The sequence below is a fragment of the Octopus bimaculoides genome, chromosome 29 (assembly GCF_046866305.1).
Source record: "Octopus bimaculoides isolate indiv1 chromosome 29, ASM4686630v1, whole genome shotgun sequence".
NCBI lineage: Eukaryota > Metazoa > Mollusca > Cephalopoda > Octopoda > Octopodidae > Octopus > Octopus bimaculoides.
This window is the reverse complement of record NC_142956.1, coordinates 19,649,875-19,666,848: the sequence shown is the minus strand read 5'-3', so window position 1 is coordinate 19,666,848 and position 16,974 is coordinate 19,649,875. Positions and strand designations below refer to the sequence as shown.

The window sequence follows — 16,974 nt, the reverse complement described above, 5'->3', positions numbered from 1 at the left end:
TTTTTTTTTTACGGAATCCCACGTTTTAGGCTATGGAGTTTCCGATTCTGACAAAACTCATATATTTATGAAATAAAAAATAAAAAAAACACACTCTAATTTCATATTACTGTGGGGAAATTACTCCGAAAGAAATCTCTGCAGAAAGGTGAGTTGATTACACATTTCTTGCTTTATGTTATCGCAGTTTTGTGGAGATTTGGCTGTTATTTCTAGCATGTAAATAGCCTGCTTGGTGGTGGGGGGGGGGGATTGAAAATTTTCAAATAATTCTTTTTTTCAGAATCATAATCTCCGTAATTTTTTTACGCATTTCTAAAAAAAAAAAAAAACAAAATTCCGGAAAATATTTTTAAATGAGGAAATGGGTGGGTGGGGGAGGGGGGGGAGAATCGAAATTTTGAATTTTTTTTTCAGAATCGGAATCTCCATAGCCTAAAATGTGGGATTCCATAAAAAAAAAAATAAATAAATAAATAAGGTGGGGGGGTAAAGGTTCAGATTACATATAGTCCATCTGGACCAATAAGTCCTGGGGTCGATTTTCCCTCGACTAAAATGGCGGTGCTCCAGCATGGCCGCAGTCAAATGACTGAAACAAGTAAAAAAAATAAATAAATAAATAAAGTTATTAGAATGGGACAGACAAAAATGCTGGAACGAATCCAACCAGTCAGTAGAGACATCTATTGGAGAATTGAAGAAATACAATCATATAAAGGGAAATAACTTCTACACTACTTTCAACCAAGCACCAATTATTAATTAATTTGATTAATTAGCGATCACTGACTCGCAGTTTGTATCTGAACACGGTAAGTTAATAAAATTTATTTTAAGACTCTAATGATGATGATAATATTACTAATAATATTGCAAATCATAGAATTATGTGAACCTCTCGATGTTACGTTAATTATTTCGAATCGAAAACATTAAAACATCAGGAAAATATATTTGCTCGTCTTAAATAAGAACTTCCAAACTGAAATATTGATCTGTTGTTTATGAAAACGAATGATTGGCAGTTACGGGTCATATAAAGAACATTAATTTGTAAAATGAGAGTAAAACCGTCTGGTAGAAGCCATAGCCACTCGTAACAAAAAGGAATATTGCTGGGACGTACGAGAGAAGACCCTAATAAAATGCAAGCACAACAGTAACATGAGAAGAAACCGATTGAAGTATTATACGACATTAATTTGGTCTTTGCATTTGGATTGCAAGATTCTTTGTGTGAATTCGTGTGTTGAAGCATATTTTGTTGTGTGTGGGGAGGCTAATTTCGTTAATATATACATTCTTTTCTAAAATTTTCGTTACGGCATGTAACCTTTTCAATAGTTGCTGACTGTGTCCACTATCGGAGCTGTTTCTGTTCGTTGTTTGTTGGTGCACATGCGTGTGCATCAGCGTGCATGTGTATACATGTATGGACGTTGTTATTCAGTTTATATCAAGATTTCTTGCCAATAGAGAAAGAACCGGTTTCTAACCTAGATCCAGGAGTCTCATATACTTACTGGAGTTGATTTGTTCAACTGAAACCTTCCGAGAAGTATTCCAGCATGGCCACAGTCCACTGGGTCAAACAGTGACTGGCATCTATGTTTCAGTTTATTCAATCAACCGAACAGACTACTCATGGAATTAACACGCAAGTGGCTGAGTACTCCACAGTTACCTTACCCTTAACATAGTCCTCAGTGGCGATCCAGTGTGACACATTATACGACAAGGATGGCTCTGTGAATTAGGGGTACAACTCATTTTTATCAGCTGAGTGGGTGGCTGGAGCAACGTGAAATCCACTGTGTTGCTTGGGGACACAACATGCTGCTGGGTATCGAACTCCCAACCTTACAATTATGAGGCAAGTACCTACCCTAACCACTAAGCCATGCTACTTCACAGGTGAGACAAGTAAAACCTGAGAAATTAATGGAAAAAAGAGAAAAACAAATAAATAATTAGAGAAATGTAGAAACGATTGCAACGCTTCAATGAATTCCAACCCATGCAAACAAGATGTTAAATGGATGACAGTGTTGATGATGTAATATTTGCAATGTTGAATGAAGATGTTGTTTAACTATCCTATTTATCTTTCTGCTTCTTTTCCTATTTCAGAATATCACATCATGTTGACGTAGAAAAAATTTCTTCATCCAGATTCTCATCAACTTTCATCATCTAAAGGAAGACGATATATTTATAAGGAGCATTCATCAATACATCAACTTCTTTACAAAAATATAATCTCTGAAAGACGACAGCGAAATATTTTCCTTGTCTTTGCTCTCTGGAATGTAGAAGAGATGACTGCTTTACAGGTTAATTAAGCTTGGATAAACTTTACCAAAGAGTTGACAGTTTCCATCTGCAGTTTTAGATATGAAGTAAGATCACAAATGAAAGAAACACAGCATTAAATTATTCTCTGGAAATTGTGATTCAATTTCACCCAAACATATTCATAGAAATGAAAAATTGTGATATGTATGACTAATTATTCTCTCATAATGGATAATTCAACCAAACCGAAAAACCCTGAAACAGGAGAGAAGCCATTTCTTTGTATTACCTGTGGTAAATCATTCTCTCAGAAGAGTAACTTAACAACTCACACACGTACACACACAGGAGAAAAACCACACCGTTGCAATATCTGTGGTAAATTATTCTCTCGGGCCTGTCACTTGAGAAGACACAAACATATCCATACAGGGGAGAAGCTATATCATTGTAATATCTGTGGTAAATCATTCGCTTCTGACAGTCCCCTGAATGTACACAAACTTATTCATACTGGGGAAAATCCATATGACTGTGATATCTGTGGTAAATCACTCTCTTGTAGTAGTTACTTGACTAAACACAAACTCATACATACAGGGGAGAAGCCATATCACTGTACCTTCTGTGGTAAATCGTTTTCTAAAAGCAATCACTTGACCAGGCATAGACGTATTCATACTGGAGTCAAACCATATGACTGTGATATCTGTGGTAAATCATTTCCTGGAAATAACTCTTTCACTCGTCACAAGCGTATTCACACAGGAGAGAAGCCATTTCATTGTGATATCTGCGGAAAATCATTTTCTGAAAACTGTTCCTTGACGAATCACAAACGTATTCATACTGGGGAGAAACCATATGAGTGTGACATCTGTGGTAAATTATTTTCTGTGTCTGGTCATATGAAATCACACAAACGTGTTCATACAGGAGAGAAACCATATCATTGTGATATCTGTGGTAAATCCTTCTCTTCTAATAGTCCTTTGACTAGACACAAGCGTATTCACACTGGGGAAAAACCATATGACTGTGATATCTGTGGTAAATCATTCTCTTGTGGTGGTGACTTGACTAGTCACAAGCGCATTCATACAGGAGAGAAGCCATACCACTGTGATATCTGTGATAAATCATTCGCTCATAGATGCTCCTTAACTTATCACATAACTACGCACACAGTAGAGAAGCCATATCATTGTGATATCTGTGGTAAATCATTCCCTCAAAATAGTAATTTGACTAAACACAAACGTATTCATACTGGGGAATAACCCACAACAGTGTGATACTTGTGGGAAATCTATTTTCTGAATCCAATCACATGAAATCACAGAAACTACATCACTGTGATACATGTGGTAAATCGTTCTCTAGAAGCAGTGCCTTTACTATCCACCCGTGCATTCATACAGGAGAGAGGCCATATCATTGTGATATCTGTGGTAAATCATTCTCTCAAAGTAGTGACTTAACTAGACACCAGTGCATTCATACAGGAGAGAGGCCATATTGTGATATGTGGTGAGTCTGTCTTTCAAAAACGCCACTTGGGTACACATGTGAGTATTCACACACAAGTGTAACGGTATGAATATTAAAATTTATTACGACAGGACAACAATTATGTCTATTTTGTCTCTTATAAAACAGGTTGTTTTACCCCTCTTCAAATTTGACATTATCAACTTCAATTTCATCAATGTCAACATGAAATCCATCAATATCAACCCCAATATCATGTATATACGTAAAATATATGAACACAGTGATGACTTTGGTTTCTGAAGATGATTGTGTGGGATTTTTGAGGAATTTGTTCTGAGAAAATAAAGAAATAAGAATAATAAATAAAAGGTTAAACTGATCTTCATTTTGTCTATGTTGTGTTTTCATCATCATCCACCACATCCCCCAGCAATAACTACTCTTTTTACTTGTTTCAGTCATTCTCAGATGAATGACACACACACAGACACAAAACCTATTCAGTTCTACCACATCATCACATCCACAGATGTACCCTGTTTTTATGCCCCTCAACTCGTAGCAGTTGATGACAAATGCATGTAGTGAAGAATTGTGTATACCAACAGCAAATGCAAGTCCAGTAAATAAATTATTTAAACTATAAATCAATGTCTTTCTATTATTTACTTCGAAGGCATCCACATGCCTATCTCATCTGTTTACCTTAACACTTTCTGATACACCATTAACCACTACAGTCTGTTCCAAACTCCAACTTGAGCCTGCTGTTATATTATAAAATCTCAACTTACCTTGTCTCGAAGTCTTTGGTTCTGGACCTTCTAAGGTCCAGCCTCCGACCACATGACACAGCTAGTTCCAGAGACATCCGTCTTCGTTACCAACATCGTCAACAACATCTCTACGTACACAGCACCAGCAACAATGCACAGGTTCTAACATAGCACTGTTTGTGAACTACTACTTCGCCATGGTTAACAGAAAACATACAACCCACACAGATGCATGTAAAAATATCAATAAATCGTTCATAAGTCTTCTATGCAGTTGTGTCTCTTCTTTTTTGCAACTGGTACATTACATATTATGTCAGCCTTCCGATATGAGTCGATAATAGATGGTCACACAACACGCATCACGGACCATTTCAAAGCATAGTGTGCTTGCATACCCAAGCCCAGGGTTGACATAGTTAAATGGTACTGGTAGCAAGAACTGGTATTCTTATTCCTTAGATGGTTATTCCAACCACTAACTCGGATTGCCTATATATATGTGTGTAATACTGTGTGTATATAATCCCCCCCACACACACAGGTAACAGGTGCACCCATTTACTGTCACAGTAGCTAGAACGGAATCCGCTCCTTTTTAACATTGGTGAGAATTTGACAATGGGTTGGTTCAAGTGGTTGAAAGGAACGGAGATAGAGAGAATTGGGCAAAGAAAATCACTGGAGCGAATCCAGCCGGTCAGTAGGGCTATCTTGTGGAGAATTGGGGAAATAGATCCATGTGAAGGGGGATAACTTTTATTGCATTGGAAAGCCCCGACATATATTGTACCCCTACTGCATACATAAATGCCCCAAGAAATTAACCAGAGCATAAAAGAAACACAACACACTAATAAACACATACGTGTATGCCCCACCCATCCACCTGTAAAGGTTATATTGATTATGATGTGATGGGAGGAGGTTAAAGAGTCGGTGGCTTGAGCAGGTGAGAGAGACACTGGATCCATGACCTTACAGAGATCTCAAAGGGAATGTTGCCCCCGACCCAACTGGAAGAACGGTTACAGGGACACTAATCATTAACCCTGGGTGAAATGTGGGGGAATGATAACAAGGGGAAATGTCCCGAATGTTCTGGAAGTGCAACGAAAGGTTGTCAGATAAGGAGGTAATAGGTAATAAACGGAATGAGACAGGCCAGTCAGTAGAGCCATCTATTGGGGAATTCAAGAAATACAATCCTTTAAAGGGAAATAACTTCAACAACACTTCAATCAAACACCGTTCAAATTATTAATTACTGGTTAATTAACGGTGACTGACTGATTAATTATCGGTCATCGGAACACGGTAAGTTGACTAAGATATGCTTTAAGGCTAGTAACAAAAATGTAAATAATAGAATTATCTCGATGTTACAGCAATTACTTCGTAGCGAAAATATAATAACATCAGGAAAATATATTTCCTCGTCTTAAATAAGAACTTCCAAACTGAAATGTTGATCTGTTGTTTATGAAAATCTATGATCGGCTGTTACGTGTTATATAAAGGAAATTAATTTGTAAAATGAGAGTAAAACGGCGTAATTAATTAGTAAAATGAGAGGGAATCGATTGAAGTATACCACATTACTTAATTTCGTTTTTGTATTTGGTTTGCAAGATTCTTTATGTGAATTGGTGTGTTGAAGCATATTTTGTATCTGGGGAGGGTCATTTTGTTTTAATGCCTTATTAATTAACACACCGATTCAGTTTCCAATTGCACACTGGGCCGACTTGACATCCATGTTTTATCCAAGCGCCCAACACTTAAATACAGAAGTACTTCCTCATAAATGAATAAACACCCACGTACTAAATAAGAGGTACACGTAGAAGGTAGTGATACTCCGATATATATATATATACAGGTAGATTTGTTAGTAGGCTGTTGTGTAGACGACTACATACATATATATAGATACATAGGTAATACGGACAAACGCAAGCACTTACATACATAAAAGGAGACGGAAACGCACACACGCACAAGGACATAGGGTGACACATCCACACATAACAGATGCACGTACGGAGTCACACAAACCCATATAGACACACTCAAACAAATAATTAGAGAAATGTAGAAACGATTCATTTATATATAGAATGGTGTAAAACTTGCAACGCATCAATGAATTCCAACCGAACAGACTACTCATGGAATTAACACGCAAGTGGCTGAGTACTCCACAGTTACCTTACCCTTAACATAGTCCTCAGTGGCGATCCAGTGTGACACATTATACGACAAGGATGGCTCTGTGAATTAGGGGTACAACTCATTTTTATCAGCTGAGTGGGTGGCTGGAGCAACGTGAAATCCACTGTGTTGCTTGGGGACACAACATGCTGCTGGGTATCGAACTCCCAACCTTACAATTATGAGGCAAGTACCTACCCTAACCACTAAGCCATGCTACTTCACAGGTGAGACAAGTAAAAGCTGAGAAATTAATGGAAAAAAGAGAAAAACAAATAAATAATTAGAGAAATGTAGAAACGATTGCAACACTTCAATGAATTCCAACCCATGCAAACAAGATGTTAAATGGATGACAGTGTTGATGATGTAATATTTGCAATGTTGAATGAAGATGTTGTTTAACTATCCTATTTATCTTTCTGCTTCTTTTCCTATTTCAGAATATCACATCATGTTGACGTAGAAAAAATTTCTTCATCCAGATTCTCATCAACTTTCATCATCTAAAGGAAGACGATATATTTATAAGGAGCATTCATGAATACATCAACTTCTTTACAAAAATATAATCTCTGAAAGACGACAGCGAAATATTTTCTTGTCTTTGCTCTCTGGAATGTAGAAGAGATGACTGCTTTACAGGTTAATTAAGCTTGGATAAACTTTACCAAAGAGTTGACAGTTTCCATCTGCAGTTTTAGATATGAAGTAAGATCACAAATGAAAGAAACACAGCATTAAATTATTCTCTGGAAATTGTGATTCAATTTCACCCAAACATATTCATAGAAATGAAAAATTCATTATCATTGTGATATGTACGACTAATTATTCTCTCATAATGAATAATGTGACTAAAAAAACCTCCGATACAGGTGAGAGGCCATTTCATTGTATTACCTGTGGTAAATCATTCCCTCGCAATAGTAAGTTAACTAGGCACAGACGTACACATACAGGAGAAAAACCATATCATTGCAATATCTGTGGTAAATCATTTTGTGAAGCTAGTCAGTTGAAATCGCACAAACGTATACACACAGGTGAGAAACCATATCATTGTAATATCTGTGGTAAATCATATTCTGTAAACAGTTACTTGACTAGGCACAAACGTATACATACAGGGGAAAAACCATATCGCTGTGATATCTGTGGTAAATCTTTCTTTTGTTGTAGTGACTTGAATAAACACAAACGCATTCATACAGGTGAGAGGTTATATCAATGTAACATCTGTGATAAATCATTTTCTGAAAAGAGTAACTTGACTATGCACAAACGTGTTCATACCGGGGAGAAACCATATCGTTGTGATATCTGTGGTGAATCATTTTCTGTAAATAACTCTTTAACTAGTCACATACGTATTCATACAGGTGAGAAGCCATATCATTGTGATATCTGTGGTAAATCATTCTCTTCTAATACTCCCTGGACCATACACAAACGTATTCATACAGGGGAGAAACCATATCATTGTGATATCTGTGGTAAGTCGTTTTCTCAAAGAGGTACCTTGACTGGTCACAGACGTGTTCATACTGGGGAAAAACCATATCAGTGTGATATCTGTGGTAATTCATTCTCTGAAATGAGTACCTTGACTAAACACAGGTATGTTCATACAGGAGAGAAACCACATCACTGTGATATCTGTGGTAAATCATTTTCTCAAAAGGGTGGCTTAACTAGACACCAGCGCATTCATGCAAAATAGAAGCCTTATCATTGTGACACCTGTGGTGAAGCATTTTCTGCAGCTAGTAACATGGAAAGGCACAAACGTATTCATACAGGTGAGAAACCATAACACTGTAATACCTGGCTCCAATCTGATTTGGCAGAGTTTCTACATCTGGATGCCCTTCCTAATGCCAACCACTCCGAGAGTGTAGTGGGTGCTTTTACGTGCCACTGGCACGAGGGCCAGTCCGGCGGTACTGGCAACGGCCACACTCAAATGGTGTTTTTTATGTGCCACCTGCACCGGAGTCAGTCCACTGTTTTATTCACATGCCACCGGCACAAGTGCCAGTAAGGTGAAGCTGGAAACGATCGCGCTCAAATGGTGCTTTTTTATGTGCCAGGTCCTCATGTCACTGAACATAAGCAAACTTCTTTCCTGCATCTCCCTTGGCTAGATATATCTGTCTCCTACTTTCCTTCTGGCTATCTAATACAGATCCCTGCCGCTCCCACCCTGTTTCTTTGCTCTAATGGCCCTGTCTACAGTATTGCTCCACCACCACATTATCCTAGGTCTAGAAGGGACTTTGCATCAACCACAGATTTGGTCTGTAGCACTCAGCAAGGTCTCTCGCAGGGATTTCCAGTTGGCCTCTTTTCACAAGTTTGTAGCTCCTCAAAAATGGTGTTTTAACTATACATGAAGATATTCATACCAGAGAGAACCTATGTCATGGTCATATCTGAGGTAAATCATGCTCTCATAGACCTAACTTAACTCTACATGAATGAATACCAACAGGGGAGAAGCCATGTCAATGTAACATCTATCGTATACACGTGGATATTCACATGTATGTGTAACTCTATCAATGTCAGAATTTATTAAAACATAACAATTAAGACTATTTTATCTGCTAAAACATAGGGTTTTTCCCTTCGTCAACTTCGATTCCATCAATGTCAACTTCAAATTTGTGATCATCCGTCAAAATATTGACTCAGAGATAACTTCATTAATAAAAATGCCTGCTTTTGGACTTTGAGGAATTTGTATTCGTTAAAAAAGAATAATGAATAAAAAGTTAGACTGTCACCATTTTGTGCTTGTTTTTTTTTTTTTTACTCTACAGGGTGTCCACAAAGTCTGGGTACATGAGGATTAACACATGCTTTAAGAAATTATTATTTCTTGTATTTGATTGTTTATGATATGATTTTATTTACTCTATGTACCCACATGGGGATTAACACATACTTTAAGAAATTATTATTTCTTATATTTAATTGTTAATGTTATGATTTTATTTACTCTATGTACCCACATGGGGATTAACACATACTTTAAGAAATTATTATTTCTTGTATTTGATTGTTTATGATATGATTTTATTTACTCTATGTACCCACATGGGGATTAACACATACTTCAAGAAATTATTATTTCTTATATTTAATTGTTTATGATATGATTTTATTTACTCTATGTACCCACATGGGGATTAACACATACTTTAAGAAATTATTATTTCTTGTATTTGATTGTTTATGATATGATTTTATTTACTCTATGTACCCACATGGGGATTAACACATACTTCAAGAAATTATTATTTCTTATATTTAATTGTTTATGATATGATTTTATTTACTCTATGTACCCACATGGGGATTAACACATACTTTAAGAAATTATTATTTCTTATATTTAATTGTTAATGTTATGATTTTATTTACTCTATGTACCCACATGGGGATTAACACATACTTTAAGAAATTATTATTTCTTATATTTAATTGTTAATGTTATGATTTTATTTACTCCATGTACCCACATGGGGATTAACACATACTTTAATAAATTATTATTTCTTATATTTAATTGTTAATGTTATGATTTTATTTACTCCATGTACCCAGACTTTGTGGACACCCTGTATATCTAGACACTGTCCCCTTTCTACCTTAAACCTCTCAACTAGTGCAAAGTCACACTCCTTCAATACTATTTTCCTCCCATCCAGTTGTGGGCTATTTTGTCTTGCAAGGTGCCTGGTGACCCTGTCGGTGTTGTCACAAAAATCACTGGGGCTGGTGCCAGCAGAAAAGGTTGATGCTTCAGCCATATAAAGGGGCCCTGGTGCTGAACCCATATAAAAAGCACTGGTCACAGTGCTATGTAAATAGCACAGGTGATGGTACCACAGAAAAAGAAGCACTGTCTCCTCTATACCTTAAATTTCTCAACTGGCACAATGTGACACCCCGTCAATACTTCTTCCCTACCCTCAGTTGTGGGGTGTATTCTCTTACAAGGCAGTTGGTGACTGTCAGTGCTCATCATCGTTTAACGTCCGCTTTCCATGCTAGCATGGGTTGGACGATTTGACTGAGGACTGGTGAAACCAGATGGCTACACCAGGCTCCAATCTGATTTACCAAGGTTTCTACAGCTGTATGCCCTTCCTAACGCCAACCACTGCGAGTGTGTAGTGGGTGCTTTTACGTGTCACCCGCACGAAGGCCAGTCAGGCGGTACTGGCAACGGCCACGCTCAAAATGGTGTATTTTATGTGCCACCCGTACAAGAGCCAGTCCAGGGGCACTGGCAACGATCTCGCTCGAAAATCCTTACACATGTCACGGGCACAAGTGCCAGAAAGGCGACGCTGGGCACAGGTGCCATCCCGATTTCTCTTTCGCTTGCTTCAATAAGTCTTCCGGTGCTAGTGGCACATACAAAGCACTCTTCCATTCTTGCTGCACATCTTTACATCGAAGATGTCTTATGAACAGCAATTCAATGCTTTAACTGTTGCCTCTTTCCAGGACTTTGTCTTTGGTCACATAATACTCCCATTTGTTGTTCAAAACTGAATGATTCTCTTCCATGAGAGACTATGTTATTGTACAGGATGGAGACGTATGTGTATATATAAGTAAGCTTTCTTAAAATAATCAGGTGAAAATTACAAAAAAACAAACAAACAAAAAAAATGCAAAATTGAAATTCTTGACAGAAGGAATAACACAGAAACAAGTCCAACCAGTCAGTAGAGACATCTATTGGAGAATTGAAGAAATACAATCATATAAAGGGAAATAACTTCTACACCACTTCAACCAAGCTCCAATTAAATTATTAATTAGGGTGATTAATTACCGATCACTGAGTCGCTGTTTATATTTGAATACGGTAAGTTGACAAAGATTTACTGTAAGGCTGTTATGGTGGTAATATTACTAATAATAATATTGTAAATCATAGAATTATGTGAATATCTCGATATTAATGTAATTACTTCGAAGCGAAATCATAATGGTAAATTTTTAGATTAAACCAACATAACAAGATTAAGAAAATATATTAATTCGTCTTAAATGATCGTTTCTCTTATAGATACAAGGCCTGAAATTTTGGGGGAGATCGATAGTCGATTACATCGACTCCAATATTTGAACTGGTACTTAATTTATCGACTCAGAAAGGATGAAAAGGTACACCTCGGCACTGGTCATGCTATCAGCTGTCAGAAGTGAAAGTGCTCACTGCTAGTGAAGTATCTGTCTGTCTGCCTGTCTGCCTGCATGCCTGTTGCTGGTTTGAGTCGATTCTTTGGCTACTGACAGCTAATACCATGACTGGCCGGAGCGAGCTATATGTCTGTCTGTCTCTCTCTCTCTATCTATCTATCTCTCTTTCCCCCCTCCCTTTAAAACACGTCAGTTATCTCTCGCCTTCTCTCTCTCTTTCTATATCTATACCATTACCTCTCTGTCTGTCTCTCTCTCTCTCTCTCTCTCTCTCTATCTATCTATCTATTACTCGAAAGTTCGCGCGTCCGCGCTAGCTAGTACTGAGTGGTCGATCCTATTATTTTTAAACTTCAAACTTCATTTGTTTTCTATTTTGATAAATTCTCTCTGTTGAAAATTATATTTTTATATTTTAAATAATTTGCAATTTCAGGAAATATGTTTTTATATTAAATTTGTGTTTTCTAATAAGGTGGACGAGTGATTGATAGATAGATAGATAGTAGATAGATATCAGTAAGTAAGTAAGCCAAAGTATCAACCCAAACCAACAGGCAGACAGGCAGACAGACAGATACTTCACTAGCAATGAGCACTTTCACTTCTGGACAGCTGATAGCATGACCAGTGCCGAATTTTCAAAAATCTCAAATTCAAAATATCGATTCACCCACCCCACCCCGGTTTTTATATAGATGCACAGGGTAAACCTGACCCTGACCCCAACCCTAACTCTAACCCTAACACTAGTTTTGTGAGATTTGGCTGTTATTTCTAGCATGTAAATAGCCTGCTTGGTGGTTGGTGGGGGAATTGTAATTTTTCAAACAATTTTTTTTTCAGAATCATAATCTCCGTATAAATAAGGTGGGGAAAGGTTCAGATTACATATAGTCCGCCTCCTCCTTGGCTTGTTTTCAATATTTTAGTGTTAGTAACAATTATTCAAGTCAGTTGACACATAAAACGCGACGGGTCACCATCATGGCCGCCAGGCAGAGGTCGACAGGCTCAGAGTGATGCATTTAATTGAGATTTTGTGAGATTTGGCTGTTATTTCTAGCATGTAATTTGTGTTTTCTAATAAGGTGGACGAGTGATTGATAGATAGATAGATAGTAGATAGATATCAGTAAGTAAGTAAGCCAAAGTATCAACCCAAACCAACAGGCAGACAGGCAGACAGACAGATACTTCACTAGCAATGAGCACTTTCACTTCTGGACAGCTGATAGCATGACCAGTGCCGAATTTTCAAAAATCTCAAATTCAAAATATCGATTCACCCACCCCACCCCGGTTTTTATATAGATGCACAGGGTAAACCTGACCCTGACCCCAACCCTAACTCTAACCCTAACACTAGTTTTGTGAGATTTGGCTGTTATTTCTAGCATGTAAATAGCCTGCTTGGAGACGGACCAGACGGAATCTGAACCTACGGCAATTGCGTGTGTGCACATATGACCAAATATGGCAATTGCGTGTGTGCAAATCTATATTTTTTAACGGAGCAAGGGAGATAAATCGTGAAACCTGTGAAAAGGGTTTCATTTTTACCACATAAAATTGTGCTAGAAATAGAAGTAAAAGTCTGCTTAAATCCAGTGATTCTTCTTTGTATTAATCCGTTCTGGCCTCCAGAGCTATGTCCCCCCGCCACCACACTTTTATTTTTGAAGCTGAGATGGGTTAGACTCGTTTGTTTTACTAGAAAACCACACAATAATGGCGGAGACGGACTATATGTAATCTGAACCTTTCCCCCCCTTATTTATACGGAGATTATGATTCTGAAAAAAAATTGTTTGAAAAATTTCAATTCCCCCCTACCACCACCAAGCAGGCTATTTACGGGCCACTAGCACGGAAGTCAGACAGCTGCTCTGGCAATGATCACGCTTGGACAGTGCTGTTAGTGCTCCACTGGCACCGGTGCCAGTCATATAAATAATATGGGTGGCTTATAAGTAATTTAGCAGCCTAAAGGCAAATTTATAGATGTCACTAGAGTGACAGAAGGTACAAAATGGTACCAGCATTGCTTGAAATAAGAGTCTTATTTCTAGCAATGCTGGTACTACTTAATACCCTGCTCTCCATTCTTTCCTGTTGAAGAGTGTCGGCTCATTTTTGCCAAGCATCAAACAAATATAACTTGCTTGTCGATCATACACCTGTCTTTGTCTGTTGTTTTTCTATAAATTTCAACTGTATCATCATTGTTGTTTAACGTCTGCTTTCCATGCTGGCATGGGTTGGATCGTTTGACTGAGGACTGGCGAACCAGAAGGCTGCACCAGGCTCATATATGTATGTATGGATTGCTGGGAGGATAGAAAGAGGAGGTGTTTTCAATACAGCACAAAAGCCAAGCTTTAGGCTATCCACACTGTCAGATTCCAGTCATATTTTGAAATCCTTAAGGTGTAGCATTCACAACACTAAAATCATGTTTGTGTGAGTGTGTATGTATGTGGACGTTATGAACACAGGAGGTGCTTCTTTTTTTTTTCATAAATCTCCTTTTACAAAACCACTACATTATAGAGATGTCAAAAAACCGACACCGGCCACTAAGTGATGGCCTTGAAAAATTCTGTTTTAGTCGAATGATTCGAATTCAGCACTTATTTTGGTCTGCTTTGCTGAACTGCTAGGTGATAGGAGCATAAACACCAACACCAGTTATCAAGCAGTGATGGGAGACAGACACGCAGACATGAGGAGACACACACACATATATATTCGATGGGCTTCTTTCAGTTTCCATCCACCAAAACCACTCACAAGGCTTTGGTCGGCTTGAGACTATAGTAGAAGACACTTGCTCAAGGTGGCACGCAGTGAGACTGAACCCAGAACCATGTGGTTGGGAAGCAAGCCTCTTACTACACCTAATATATGACAAAGATGGTGGGATAGGTTGGAAGCATAAGGTAAGTGATGACGTATGAATGGTCAAGGGGCCTTGCAAGAAGGACAACTAGTGTGTGTGACTTTTGCTTTCGGGCTTTCACTTGGGACAGACATGGTGAACCCGCAAGAGTTCAGGGAAATTGGCGTTAGGTTCTGGCCAGAGGTTAGGTCGGTGTATCCTAAGTGGACAGTATAAATGTTGCGAGAGGACCCATGTGACAGATGAACCAAGCCTTTTAGCCCATTTCACACACCTGCTGTAAAAACCTTTCCAAAACTGACCTCCCCCTGTGCTGGTGCCACGTAAAAAGCACTCAGTCCACTGTGTGGGGTGATTGGTGTTAGGAGTGCTGCAATAATGAATCTGTGGTTCATGCGTCCTGGCATCTCTTGTGGGTATTTTTCTAGCCAGAAGGTGATCATCGCTTCTATACCCTAATCGTGTGGGATTATATTGTACAAATTCACCACATCGAATGATACTAACAGGGTTCCTTCACTTATTGTCTTCGGGAGGTGCTTTAGCATGTCTAAGTCATCCCTGATGAAGCTTTTCACATATTTTAGAAACGGTTTGAGTAAGATGTCGAGGAAGTTGCTCAAACGGTGGCTTTCACAAACAGGGCCAGCAATGATGGGTCTCAGTTTCAGGTCAGTAGGGGGAGGATCATTGACAACCGACGCTGGTGTGTTTATGTCCCCCGTAACTTAGCGCTTCGGCAAAACAGACCGATAGAATAAGTCCTGGGGTGCTCCAGTATGGCCAGTCAAAAGAAAGACTGAAACAAGTAAAAGAGTATATATATATGATTGTTTGTGTATGATTCTGTGTGTTTGTCAGTTCCTGTGAGATAAAAAAAAAGTGAAAAAGTCCTGGGGTCGATTAGCTCGACTAAAGGCCGTGCTCCAGCATGGCCAGTCAAAAGAAAGACTGAAACAATTAAAAGAGTATATATACATATATAATCGTTTTATGTTCCATTTATATATATAATTGTGAGATAAAAAATAAAGTGAAAAATTTTCATAACAACCCTTAGAGCAGATCCTGGGTGATATTGAACACTGCCAAGAATGTTATTTGTGTCTACACATGCCTTTACCCACAAGACCACCAAGACACCAACAGAAATGTAGTTAAAAAATGTCATATTTAAACTCCAATTCTCTTTGAGCATGTAAAGGACAAACTTGGCTGGCGCAAAATCAGTAAGACAAGATAAGGCATATTTGCCTATTAAATTCTCCAAAAAACTCGCTAATACACATCAGTATCCATCCCTGGACATCAGAAATGTAAAGAAATAAATTGTTTGAAAAATTTCAATTCCCCCCTACCACCACCAAGCAGGCTATTTACATGCTAGAAATAACAGCCAAATCTCACAAAACTAGAGTTAGGGTCAGGGTCAGGTTTACCCTGTGGATCTATATAAAAACCGGGGTGGGGTGGGTGAATCGATATTTTGAAAATTCTTTTATCAGAATCGGAATCTCCATAGCCTAAAACGTGGGATTCCGTAAAACAAACGAGTCTAACCCATCTCAGCTTCAAAAATAAAAGTGTGGTGGAGGGGGGACATAGCTCTGGAGGCCAGAACGGATTAATACAAAGAAGAATCACTGGATTTAAGCAGACTTTTACTTCTATTTCTAGCACAATTTTATGTGGTAAAAATGAAACCCTTTTCACAGGTTTCACGATTTATCTCCCTAGCTCCGTTAAAAAATATAGATTTGCACACACGCAATTGCCATATTTGGTCATATGTGCACACACGCACACAAACAGCGGAGACGGACCAGACGGAATCTGAACCTACGGCAATTGCGTGTGTGCACATATGACCAAATATGGCAATTGCGTGTGTGCAAATCTATATTTTTTAACGGAGCAAGGGAGATAAATCGTGAAACCTGTGAAAAGGGTTTCATTTTTACCACATAAAATTGTGCTAGAAATAGAAGTAAAAGTCTGCTTAAATCCAGTGATTCATCTTTGTATTAATCCGTTCTGGCCTCCAGAGCTATGTCCCCCCTCCAC

At 38.2% G+C, this 16,974-nt stretch overlaps 4 protein-coding genes across 6 annotated transcripts in view; 3 read left to right on the top strand and 1 right to left on the bottom strand.

The window, feature by feature from the left end:
• The window catches only part of LOC106878976 (uncharacterized), a 47,875-nt gene extending 42,544 nt beyond the window's left edge, over positions 1-5,331 (bottom strand). Inside the window, exon 1 of one of the 2 annotated variants that reach the window (XM_089345675.1) lies at positions 4,587-5,331. The gene's annotated coding sequence lies outside the window, so the exon portion shown is untranslated. The remainder of the gene's footprint in view (positions 1-4,586) is intronic. The other variant, XM_089345679.1, reaches the window with a different exon arrangement.
• LOC149130433 (uncharacterized) lies at positions 238-4,172 on the top strand. 2 transcript variants are annotated; one of them, XM_089345682.1, is made up of 2 exons: positions 238-815; positions 2,134-4,172. In XM_089345682.1, exon 2 carries the CDS (start codon positions 2,505-2,507, stop codon positions 3,576-3,578), a length of 1,074 nt encoding a protein of 357 aa, XP_089201808.1. In that variant the 5' UTR covers positions 238-815; positions 2,134-2,504; the 3' UTR covers positions 3,579-4,172. The 2 variants fall into 2 exon arrangements, with proteins under 2 accessions (XP_089201808.1, XP_089201807.1); XM_089345681.1 differs by lacking the exon at positions 238-815 and adding an exon at positions 864-1,187.
• A 418-nt stretch (positions 5,332-5,749) lies between the features above and the next one.
• On the top strand, positions 5,750-9,570 carry LOC149130432 (uncharacterized). The gene is made up of 2 exons (XM_089345685.1): positions 5,750-5,885; positions 7,226-9,570. The coding sequence occupies exon 2, from the start codon at positions 7,627-7,629 to the stop codon at positions 8,503-8,505; it is 879 nt and encodes a 292-aa protein (XP_089201811.1). The 5' UTR covers positions 5,750-5,885; positions 7,226-7,626; the 3' UTR covers positions 8,506-9,570.
• A 1,994-nt stretch (positions 9,571-11,564) lies between these two features.
• Positions 11,565-16,974, top strand: part of LOC106883239 (uncharacterized) — a 59,012-nt gene continuing 53,602 nt past the window's right edge. Inside the window, exon 1 of the mRNA XM_089345729.1 lies at positions 11,565-11,670. The gene's annotated coding sequence lies outside the window, so the exon portion shown is untranslated. The remainder of the gene's footprint in view (positions 11,671-16,974) is intronic.

What these genes read in the sequence shown, in the direction of transcription:
- LOC149130433 (XM_089345682.1), top strand. Translation starts at nt 2,505, where the DNA reads ATGACTAATTATTCTCTCATAATGGATAATTCAACCAAACCGAAAAAC.
- LOC149130432 (XM_089345685.1), top strand. Translation starts at nt 7,627, where the DNA reads ATGAATAATGTGACTAAAAAAACCTCCGATACAGGTGAGAGGCCATTT.